Source organism: Mus pahari, chromosome X (genome assembly GCF_900095145.1).
Source record: "Mus pahari chromosome X, PAHARI_EIJ_v1.1, whole genome shotgun sequence".
NCBI lineage: Eukaryota > Metazoa > Chordata > Mammalia > Rodentia > Muridae > Mus > Mus pahari.
Window position 1 is genome coordinate 63,847,009 of NC_034613.1, and position 12,500 is coordinate 63,859,508.

General features: G+C 40.7%; 1 protein-coding gene and 1 pseudogene across 4 annotated transcripts in view; both read right to left on the reverse strand.

Moving 5' to 3' along the window:
• F8 (coagulation factor VIII) overlaps window positions 1-12,500 on the reverse strand; it is a 195,254-nt gene that overhangs the window by 86,752 nt on the left and 96,002 nt on the right. For all 4 annotated transcript variants that reach the window (XM_029534480.1, XM_021188046.2, XM_029534481.1 and 1 more), the window contains one exon: window positions 2,826-2,979. In XM_029534480.1, coding sequence (XP_029390340.1) covers window positions 2,826-2,979 — 154 coding nt within the window. The remainder of the gene's footprint in view (window positions 1-2,825; window positions 2,980-12,500) is intronic.
• Window positions 6,481-8,546, reverse strand: LOC110313672 (annotated as a pseudogene).

Here is a 12,500-nt window from a genome sequence, read left to right on the forward strand (position 1 = left end):
TAGTAGCCTGGGCTGGCATTTGTGTTCTCTTAAGGTCTGTATCACATCTGTCCAGGATNTTCTGGCTTTCATAGTCTCTGGTGAAAAGTCTGGTGTAATTCTAATAGGCCTGCCTTTATATGTTACTTGGCCCTTTTCCCTTGATGCTTTTAATATTCTATCTTTAGGTAGTACATTTGTTGTTCAGATTATTATGTGTCGGGAGGAATTTCTTTTATGGTGCAGTCTATTTGGAGTTTTGTAGGCTTCTTTTATGTTCATGGGCATCTTGTTCTTTAGGTTCCGGAAGTTTTCTTCTATAATTTTGTTGAAGATATTTGCTGGCCCTTTACGTTGAAAAATCTTTATTCTCATTTACTCCTATTATCCGAAGGTTTGGTCTTCTCATTGTGCCCTGGATTTCCTGGATGTTTTGAGTTAGGATCTTTTTGCATTTTGCATCTTCTCTGATTGTTGTGCCCATGTTCTCTATGGAATCTTCTGCAGCTGAGATTCTCTCTTCTATCTCCTGTATTCTATTGTCACATCTATGGTTCCTGATTTCTTTCCTAGGGTTTCTATCTCCAGATTTGTCGCATTTTGGGTTTTCTTTATTGCTTCTATTTCCCTTTTTAGGTCTTGGATGGTTTTGTTCATTTCCATCACCTGTTTGTTTCTGTTCTCCTCTCTCTCTTTAAGGACTTTTACCTGTTTAGAAGTATTCTGTTTTTCTTTAAGGACTTGTATCTCTTTAGCAGTGTTCTCCTGCATTTCTTTAATAATGTCCTTCTTTAAGTCCTCTACCAGCATCATATGGTATGCTTTTAAATCCAATTCTTGCTTTTTGGGTGTGTTGGGATATTCAGGACCGACTGAGGTGGGAGTGATAGGTTCTGACAATGGTGAGTGTTCTTGGTTTCTGTTAGTAAGATTCCTACGTTTGCCTTTCGCCATCTGGTGATCTCTGGAGTTGTTATAGTTGTCTCTGTTTGGAACTTGTTCCTCCTGGGATTCTGTTAGCCTCTGTCAGCAGTCCTGGGATTTCAGCTCTCTCCTGAGTCTCAGTGGTCAGATTACTCTCTGCAGGGAAGCTCTCCTCTATCAGGGAAGGTGCACAGAGGCCTGGTGTTCAGATCTGCCTCCTTGCTGAAGATGTAGCCCCCAAGCAGGGCCTGTCCCAGAAGATGTGTTGCCTCTGCAGTTTATTCACTCACCTGCACAGACTAGCCACTGAGGAACCCTGGACACAATATGACTCTCTCACCTGCTCTGGCAGACAGAGCCCTCATAGGTGGCCACCTTTCTTCTGGTGAGGAAGGTGCCCAAATTTCTGGAACCCCAAACAGGGTATGTCCCAGAAGTTAGGTTGCTTCTGTCTGTCCCGAATCTTTGTAGCTTCTGGAGTCCACACTCTTGCTAGTGCAGACTGGAGCTCAAGTGAACCGGAGCAAAGATGGCTCTCCTTCTGGCTCAGGCCTTGAGACTCCTCCCTGGTGGACACCCGTCCTCGGGCAGGAAAGGTGCTGGTTGACTGGAGCCAGAAATGGGACCCCTCCCAGAAGCTGTGTCACTTCTGCAGGCCGCCCTCTCCCTGGCAGTGCATAGGAGCAAAGATTGCTCTCTTACCGGTTCCAGCCTTGAGACTGCTCCCAGGCAGACACCCCTCCTCGCGCAGGAAAGGTGCTGGATGATGGTTCAGGCCTGGAGACTCCTCCTGGGCAGACACCCCTCCTTGGGCAGGAAAGGTGCTGGATGACTGGAACCAGAAATGGGATCCTTCCCAGAAGCTGTGTCTCTTCTCCGGAAGAGCACTGGAGCAAAGATGGCTCTCGTGTACCCCATTTTTTAATGGGGTTATTTGAATTTCTTCAGTTCAGCTTCTTGAGCTCTTTGTATATATTGGATATTAGTCCCCTATCTGTTTTAGGATTGGTGAAAATTTTTCTCCAATCTGTTGGTGGCCTTTTTGTCTTATTGACAGTATCTTTTGCCCTACACACACTTAGCAATTTTATGTGGTCCCATTTGGTGATTCTTGATATAATTTCTAATACATAAAAAAATCAGGCAACAGATGAGAAATACACAACAAAATATATATAGGATTATTTTAAACTTTTCAATTTTTATGTACTTTATTTTTTCAGATGGGAGAATACATTATTTTTCCCACTGGTATATATTCATTGTATGTGTTACTATATTACATAGGATATTTTCATTCATGTACATGATGCAGTTTGAACATATTCCTCATATACTCCTCTACTCTTTCTCTTCCTTCTCTCTCACATTACTTCTTTTTGTTTCCACAAATGAGTTGTATCCAGTCTTCTCATACTGTGACATGATGTTATCTACTGATGTTCATGCTGAAGAATTATACAATTGAGTTTCAGAAAATTCAAAAAAAATCATTCAAAGTAAGTTTATAATTTTGTGCTAGGACACACTTATCTATATTTGGTTGCATGTGTTTTGCAGGCTGTTATGTTAGGCCCACACCAGTAATTCTTTAACTTCCTAATGCTACAACCCTTTACTATAGTTCCACATTTTGTGGTGGCCCTCAACCATAAAGTTATTTTCATTGCTACTTCAAAACTGTAATTTTGCTACTGTGGTGAATGATAATGTAAATATCTGATATGTAGGATATTGGATTCATGACCCGTATGAAAGGACCACTTTATGCTCTCAAAGGGGTCTCAACCTATAGGTTGAGAACCACTAGTCTAGACTGTTTAACTTCTAATTTTGTCATATGTACATATAATATTTTTATAATTAAAAGCTAACTAAATATATAGAATTATTTTATTGGAATTCAATTGCCTTTAACTTACCATAATGTTGTCTTCAACTTCTGCTCTTATATATGGGCCCAACAACCCTAGGTGTTCATTTAATTCTCCACGGTATAAGGGCTGACTAAAGGACCCATCAGTAAATTCCTGGAAAACTACTTTCTTGAACTGAGGTACATTGCCACTTTGACCCCTGGAGAAAAAGCAGAAGAAAATCAGCACTTTATGGACCCATGAGGAGGGATGTCTCACACTTTTGTTTTTTCTGTATTTGAGATATACTTAAGAAAAATTCATGATAAATGATAAATATAATGGTGCAGGCAGGAAAGAAAGAGAGATGAAAGATAATTTTCAGGGACTAGTGATATGGTTCGGTTTGTAGTGCTTGCCAACATGCACGGATCTCTGACTTCCATTTCTAGTGCAGCATAAACTGGTTATGGTGGCTGTAACTCCAGCACGCAGAATCCTGAAACAAGAGAAACACTACAAGCTTTAAGCCAGAATGGGGGGACATAGAAAGTTTGAGAATAGCCTTAGGTACCTGAGATTCTTTTACAAAAAGGGAGAAAGGAAGGAAGGAAGGAAGGAAGGAAGGAAGGAAGGAAGGAAGGAAGGAAGGAAGGAAGGAAGGAAGGAAGGGGAAAGGAAGGGGGAAAGAGAAGAAAGGAAAGAAGGGTAGGTTTTGGTTTCAGTACACAAAACACTTGTATAAACTAAATTGGCAAATGCCAAATAGCTAGAGATCAGAAGTCCACAAAATTTTTATGTTCTTATTTTATTAGATAGCTAACAAATAATTTGTTGCCCTTTGAAATATTGTCTTCAGACTTTACTTCTTTAGAAGCTGGAGTTTTGTCTATTTTTTCTACTGCTTCATTCCCAGAAGTCAGAATATTATCTAATACGAGGCACATACTCAAAAATTTATTATTGACAGCTGGAGAGAAGGCTCAGTGGTTAAGAGCACTGCCTGATTTTCCAGTGGTCCTGAGTTCAATTCCCAGCAATCACATAGTGGTTTAGAACCATCTGTAACAGGATCTGATGCCTTCTTCTGTCATGCTGGTGTACATGCAGATAGAAGATAGAAGACTCAAACAATCACTAAATAAATAAATCTTTTAAAAAAATTTATTGGTTCCTGTCTGAAAGAACTGCAGGAACAAAAATGCAGAAGAGCCCGAGGAAAAGGAGGTCCAGTGCCAGGCTCAAATTGGGATCCAGCTTAAGGGGAGGCCACAAGGCCTGACACTATTACTGAGGCTATGGAGCACTCACAAAAAGGGGCCTATCATGACTGCCCTCTGAAAGACCAAACAATCAACTGAAAGAGTCAGATGCAGATATTTACACCCAACCAATGGACAGAAACAGCTGACCTCTGTGGTTGAATTAGGGAAAAGCTGGAAGAAGCTGAAGAGGAAGGAGACCCTGTAGGAAGACCAGCAGTCTCAACTAACCTGGCCCCTGAGATCTCTCAGACACTGGTCAACCAACCAGGCAGCATACACTAGCTGATATGAGGCTCCCCAACACATGTACAGCAAAGGACTGCCGGGTCTGGACTCAGTCAAAGAAGATACACCTAACCCTCAAGAGACTTAGGACGCCAGGGAGTGGGAAGATCTGTCTGGTGGGGTGGGGGTAGGGTGGGGGTGTGGGGTGAAGACATCCTCATGGAGATGGGGGAAGGAGGTATGGGATGTGGAACAGTCAGAGGGTGAACCAGAAGGATGATAATATCTGGATTGTAGAAAATGATTAAATAAAATTAAAAAAGAAAGAAACCTGCCTCCATATAATGAGAAAAAATTATTGGTGAGTGTTGCATAAATATAGACCTTAAGAACATACTCTAAATATAAGAGAGCCTGGTTTCTAGTTCTTAGATCTCAAATTTTTTTAAAATATTATTTTAAAATTCTGAACTGAAACATACACATCTTTTATTCAGAAATGCAGACATCTCCCAGAAAACTATATATCCCTTTCTACTCACATCTTGCTATCTCTCCACTAAAGGTAACCACTCTTCTGATGCTTATAATAATCTTATTTCTTGGCTTTTCATAAGTTTATACTTCTAACCACACATTCATAAAATAATTAGTCCAGGTTTGCTTTTTATTTTACGTATGTAGGGGGTAACAGTATACATATCTTTAGTTTTTTCTTTCACTAAGCATTACAGTTGAGACATTCATCTATTTTGTAATTATAGCTTATGTATTCTCTGTTATTTGCTATTGTATTGTACTCTATTAGATTAATATACTATAATCATATATATATATACATATATACACATACACACACATATATATGTGTATATACATACACACACACATACACACACACATGAGATACTACTACATTTGTACATTGGGACTTGGAAATAGTCCTGAAATGAACCTTCAGGTAAATGTCTTGAGGAACAAATACATGTATTTGTTTTGGTCACACATGCAGGAATTGAATTGCTGGAAAGGAATATTTTAGTCTTTGTAGATAATGGTACACTGCTTTCTAAATCAGCAGTTATATTTTCCATTTTTAACAACAATAAAATGTGGGAGTTCTATTTGCTCTAAATCCTCGACTACATTTTTATACTTTTGGCTATTCTGGTGGTTGCACATTAGTGTTTCATTGTAATTTTATTTTACATTTTCACGATCAATAAAGTAGTATATTTTTTCCATTCTTTAGCTAATATCTTCATTCTCTTTAGCATACTTTTTATGTACATCAAGTTCATAATTTTATTGACTTTAATTATTTTTAAAGATTTCTTGCAATGCGTGGTGGCGCACGCCTTTGATCCCAGCACTCAGGGGGCAGAGGCAGGCGGATTTCTGAGTTCAAAACCAGCCTGGTCTACATAGTGAGTTCCAGGACAGCCAGGGCTATACAGAGAAACCCTGTCTCGAAAAAACCAAAAAAAAAAAAAGATTTCTTTTCATTTATGTGCATGCATATCTCTGTGTATGTGCCACATGCATATCAGTGTCCACAGAGACCAGGAGAGGGTGTCAGAACTCTTGGAACTTGAATCACAGGCAGTTGTGAACTGCCATTGAGTTCTAGGAACCAAATTTAGATCCTCTGCAAAAGCAGAAACTTCTCTTAAATGCTGAGCCAACTCCTCAGCTCCAAGTTTATAATTTTAAAACAGTGAAATGGATTTTATATTAATTCTTCTTGTATCTTGAATTAATCATTTTTATTTCCCAACCCTAACATTAATACATTCTATTTTCTTCTTTCTTAGATGTTTGTAGCTCCATCTATTCATCTAATGTCTTTGCTTCAAGTGCTTGCTAATGCAGAATTTCTCCTTATTGATTCTGATGGAAGCATTTTCATATACTATGATGTGAGAAGTCAGCTCATTTGAGTCTCTTTTTTTCATTTTTAGTGCTATTACTTCATTCTGTAAACATTCAGATTGGCTGCAGACTTATATTCATCTAGAAATCCAAGTCTCCTTTATTGTTAAGGCTATATAATAGTACATCTGAATCAGCTCAAGGAGAAATGGAGACAGTAAAGAGTTCAACATGCAAATGGAGTGGGGAGAATGTAGTCTACCTCCACTTGCCAAGTCATTGCCAAGTCTCAGCTAATAGAGCAGCCTGTTATTTTATTATTATTATAAAGTGTTTTATAACCTGATTTTTATCCGTAGTCATTCTTTTTTCTCTTTTAGAAACAATTTTATATAAATAGGTCCTTTAACAAATACATGCATAGAGCATCCAGTTATGAGTATGATAGATTCCACGCTTCTCCTTTGGGAAGCGGGTTCCTGCTTGCTCATTCCGTATGCAGTCAGCTTCTCAAGCAGAGTCTGGATGCTTCTGCTGGTGCTTTTGGTTTTTTCCAAGGTAGGAATCAGGGTTTTCAGTCCACCTTTGACTTTGTTTACAACTTCTTGATCACAACTCTGAAGAAGGCTGGAAAGAATAATGGCACCTTGGTTGATGCTGGCCCAGGACTTGTGGTTCTTTATACCAACATGCTCTACAAGGTTTTTTTGCAAAACAACCTTCTTTTCCATTTTCTTTCATCTTTTTATCTTGCTCTATTAGCCATTTGAGAACTAGATGTCCTGCAGGATGCTCAGCAACATGAAGCTCTCTGTCCTTGCCACCAGGATACAGTTCTGCTGCTGCCAAACCAGCGATGGCATCCATAGCAGGCTGAACATCTCCAGTAGCAGATTCCAGGATGTCGACATCAGCACACATGCAGACTTAACCAGTACCACCTCTTGAGTTTGTCCTTGCAGGTAGCTCAGCAAAGCTGGGGAGATGGACTCCAAGAGCTCATGCTGGAAGATTGCAGTGTCTTTCTTGCTGTGTGCGCTGCCATCACCCTTCTGCAGAAGCTCGATTATCTCTGGCATCGTGTGGGTGGGATCTCTGGGGCTCATCAAGTAAAACAGGACTTTCCTTCCATATTTGTCATTAACTATGCTGAGCAAGGAACTGATGATTTCTGATATGATTATCTGTTTCACAAGCTTAGTATCATCAATACAATGAAACGCTGCCAGTAGAACCAAATGAGAGTATTGGCCATTGGCAACCTTGTCCACATCCATCTTCATTGTTTTCATGATCACTTTCCTGTCCTTGGGTGTGTCATGCCACAGGCAGTGCATGGCCACTCCGGCGCCCTCGTGTGTGGACCAGGCACACCACTGCTTCCCGGATGGCTTCAATTAGTTCTGATCGAAGGTTTGGGAGTGCATAGGTAAAAAAGTCCAAGAATACTTTATGAACCAGTGAGTACTTAATCACAGCTTCCTTTTGGGCCATCGGAGTCAGAATCTGCTTCATTTCGTCCATGATAAGCTTTAGCTTTCCTGGCTGCACCTCGAGCATCTTATCCAGTTGGGTGATTTGCTGATTTGTAAAGCTAAAATGTGTTCCCATAGAGCTCCACTGTCAACATGTTCTTCAGTTCCAAAATGGCTTTGTTACTGTATGCATACTCCACAATGGCCGATGCCTCTGAATGCCACAGCATCTTCCTCACATGACCTTTAATACTTCTGATTATCTCCGAAACTTGTGGTTTACTTTCACACATGAGAAATTTCTTAACAATATTCCTGGAATATTTGGCTTTACTTAATTCAAGCAAGTCACCTTGTAATTCTTGGAAAGCCTGTTTCCTCTGCTCCTCATTCCCATACTGAATGAAGTACTGGATCACTCGAGTTGCAAAGGCAATAGTTTTAATTTTCCCTTGAATCAACTTCTGCAAATAATCACTCATGAGCTTCACCCGTTTTTCTTTGTCACAATCTTTTCTTCTCAAGCTCTCCCAAATGTGCCTTGCTTGAACCATGATGTCATAGTTGGTCTTATCCCTGAGCTGCCTGCTTTGCTTCAGCTCTTTTTTCTTCTTTTTGAAGTCCTCCCACTTGGGTTTCTTGGCTGCTGATTCATCACTTTCACGATCTGGCTGGAATTTCCACTTCTTGTTGAATTTATTTGCCTTCTGAAAGTTGTCCTTTGGTCCTTTGCCCCCTTGTGGCTTGGTCTTGAACAGCTTTACACCCTTCTTGCCAGGTTTTGTGGCACCTTTCTCAAAGTTCTCAGGTGTGACTTTAGGTCCACCTCCTTCATCAGCTTTCCTTGGGAACGTCTTTGAAGAACTAGACTCACTGTTTTTATGAAATCTATTCTTTCCTTGTGATATCTGTGGACTCTTTTCTGTAATTTTTTCCCCTTTGACTTCCATCATAGTACTTCGCACATGTGGGGCAGAAGCTTGTGGATCCCTAGTCATTCTTATCTTCCCATTTCATTATGTTTTCATCTTGTGCTAATATTTAGTCCATTTCAAAAATTTGTTTTGTAAAAACATACTATAACCAACAAGATCCTCTGATGGATTAGATGTGAATTTGGGAGTGGGGAAGGAGAGATAGCAATAACTTTAAGTTCGGGGTCTAAATAAATGAAATGAAGGAAAGGTCATTAATAATAACACAATTGGGAGCTAGACAGATGGCTTAGCAGTTTAGAGTATTTGGGGCCTCTCCAGAGGCCCCAAGTTCAGGTCCTAGAACACACATGATGGTTACCAATTATCTGGAATTCTAGTTTCAAGGGATCTAACTTTTTCTGATCTCTGTGGGCATCAGACACATATACGGTGCACATATGTACATGCATAAAAATTCATACACATAAAATAATCTAAAATATTTTAAAAATAATAACATGATTGATATGGATAACACCAATCTAGTAGATAGAAACTGACTGTATAAGGAAGAAAAAGAGGAACTTCTAGAGCAGCAGTTCTTTTTTTTGTTTGTTTTGTTTTTGTTTTTGTCGTTTTTTCGAGACAGGGTTTCTCTGTGTAGCCCTGGCTGTCTGGAACTCACTCCATAGACCAGGCTGGTCTAGAACTCAGAAATCCACCTGCCTCTGCCTCCCATGTGCTGGGATTAAAGGGGTGCACCACCATGCCCGGGTAGAGCAGCAGTTCTTAACCTGTAGGTAATGACCCTTTGGGGGGCTGAACATCAGATATCCTGCATATCAGATATTTACATTATGATTCGTAACAGTAGCAAAATTACAGTTATAAGGTAGCAACACAATAATTTTATGGTTGAGGGTCACCACAACATGAGTAACTGTATTAAAGGGTCATAACATTAGGAAGGGTAAGAACCACTGGCTTAGAGAAACATTTTTTATGAGGGGTAAAGGAATGAGATAAAGTGTAAAATTTGTGTGATGGGCTTTATGTAGGAAGACACATCATTTTTGTGAGTCAGAATAATGAAGGGTATTTCTTCTTTCTCTAGGACCTGTATTGTGCATCAGCTGCCCAATTCTGCCACTTCAATACTGTGTATACCTTGAACTTTTCACTCTACTCTAGTAATACCTGTTTCTGTACCTCAAAGTTCTAAACATGCCCATTCTTAGAGCCTCTGTACTTTTCCCTCTTGTCTTTTCTGAGCTCTATCACCTTACCTCATTATCATTTAGGTCTCAACTCCTCAAAAGGATTTTTTTTTACTATCACAGCTGAAGTGACTTGTATCATTCTATATTATTTTCTGAATAGCACCCTTGAAATGATCTTATTTCTCTTTTTATATATGTATCTATACATGTATATGTTTGTAAAGGTCAGGGGTGAGCCTTGGATGTCATTCCTTAGGAGCCATCTACCTTGTTTTTAAAGATAGGTGTCTCTCACTGAACCTGGAGCTCACCAATTAGGCCAGGCTTGCTGGCTAATGACACCCCCTTCCCAGACATATGTCTGCTTGCTTCTGCCTTTCCAGCACTAGGATTATAAGTAAGTGCTACCTCTATTTTTTTAAAAGATTTATTTATTATGGATGTATACAGCATCCTGCCTGTATGTATGTCTGCAGGCCAGAGGAGGGCACCAGATCTCATTATAGATGGTTATGAGCCATCATGTGGTTGTAGGGAATTGAACTCAGGACCTAAGGAAGGACAGTTGGTACTCTTAACCTCTGAGCCATCTGTCCAGCCCTCATCACACTATTTTTTAAGACTTATTATTTTTATTTTGAGAATTGTGTATGTGTGTATATGTGTATGTATTTGAGGGTGTGCGCTCATGGAGGCTGGAAGAATGTAATAGATTTCTGGGAGCTGCAGTTATAGGTAGTTATATGGGTATTGGAAACTGAACTTGGGTCCTCTGCTGAAATCAGGTCCTTATATTCTCACATCAAGTACTATATTGACTAAGCCATCTTGCTAATCCTCCTTTAACTATGTTTTTTAGTAGTTGTTATCGCTTGTACTAAGAGAAGGTAAGCTCCTGGTATACTGTATTTAAGTGCCTGAAACAAACTCTATCACACAGTAGGTAGTCCATTATATTTGTTGACTGATTCTTCTAATGCCTTCCTTCTATATTTGCTTTCTCTAACCTAGCTCAATGTTCTTTGGCTCTCCTAAAATCAAACCACCCATTTTTCTTTTGGATTGCCCATATTTTAGAAAACAGTCCTATCCACTGGGGCCCATCTGAGGCACAGCCAGCAGAGGTGAGGAACTTGTCTCCTGGTCCATGGCTCTCCTTGCCTTCCTAAGGACCCTTGTGGAGGCCCCAAGAGGCATCCAGATTAAACCTCTCCCAGACAATCACATGCCTGGAAGGTCCACCTGGGGTACAGGCAGACAAAGAGTCAATCTTGGGCACAGCCAGCAGAGGTGAGGAACTTGCTGTTCCCTGAGATCCACCATCAGGATCAAGGCTCTGTCTGCTTCCCCAATGAGTCCCGTTGACACCAGGAGCATTCATCCAGCACCAGGAACAACCAGATGGCTAAAGGACAGCATAAGAACACAATCAACAAGGGTCAGGGCAATATGGCACCACCAGAGCCCTGCTATCCTGCTACAGTAAACACTGGATATTCTAACACAGCCTAAGCACAAAAAGATGACACTAAAAACGATCTTATAAAGATGATAGAAGCCTTGAAAGAGGATAAGAATAGGTCCCTTAAAGAAATACAGGAAAATACAATGAGACAGGTAGAGGCCCTTAAAGAGGAAGCAAATAAATATAAAGAAACAAAGGAAAGTACAATCAAACAGGAAGGACATGAATAAAACTATTCAAGACACGAAAATGGAAATAGAAGCAATAAAGAAAAGACAAACTGAGGCAATCCTGGAGCTGGAAAACCTAGGAAAGAGAATAGGAACTACAAACACAATAGAATACAAGAGATGGAAGACAGAATCTAAGGCATAGAAGGTATATTAGAAAAAATTGATACATCAATAAAAGAAAAACCTAAAGCTAAAAAGTTTCTAACACAAACATATAGGAAATTTGGGATACTATGAAAAGACCAAACCTAAGAATAATAGGAATAGAGGATTATAGGATCAGAGTCAGTCTCAGGACACCCAGAGGAAGCTGCACTCCCAAGCACTCTAACACACCTAGGATCATAGGATCAAAGGTGAGTAGGACATAACATCTGCCCCAACACCAGAAGTAACTGGGACCAGCAGGACCAGGGCACCCAAGAACTCTGCCTGACTGTGGTACTGGTTCCTGCTAGTCTGGGCTGGTGCCCAGAGCAGACCTTGGGTGCAAATTCCACAGCCAGTCCCACAACTCTCAGAGGAAGATCCACTCCCAAGTGCTCCAACACTCCCAGGATTATAGGATCAGAACCAGTCTGCATAACACCCAGAGGAAGATCTACTCCCAGGTGCTCTAATACACCCAAGATCATAGGATCAGAGCCAGTCCCACAACCCCCAGAGGAAGATCCAATCCCAAGCACTCTAACATGCCCAGTATCATAGGATCAGAGGTGAGGAGGACACAACATTTGCCCCAACACTGAGAGTAACTGGGATCAGTGGGACACAGGCAACCAGGAACTATGCCAGATCAGTGGCATGGGTTCCTTCTGGTCTAGGACGGTGCCCTGAGCAGAACTTGGGTGCAACTCTGCAGCCAGTCCTATAACACCCAGAGGAAGATCCAATCCCAGGCGCTCCAAAACTCCAAGAATCATAAGATCAGAGCCACTCCCAAACACTAAGAAAAAGCTCCACCCCAGGCACTCTAACATGCCCAGGATCATAGGATCAGAGGTGCCCTGAGCAGACCTTGGGCGCTAACTCTGCAGCCAGTCTCACAACACCCAAAAGAAGCTCCACT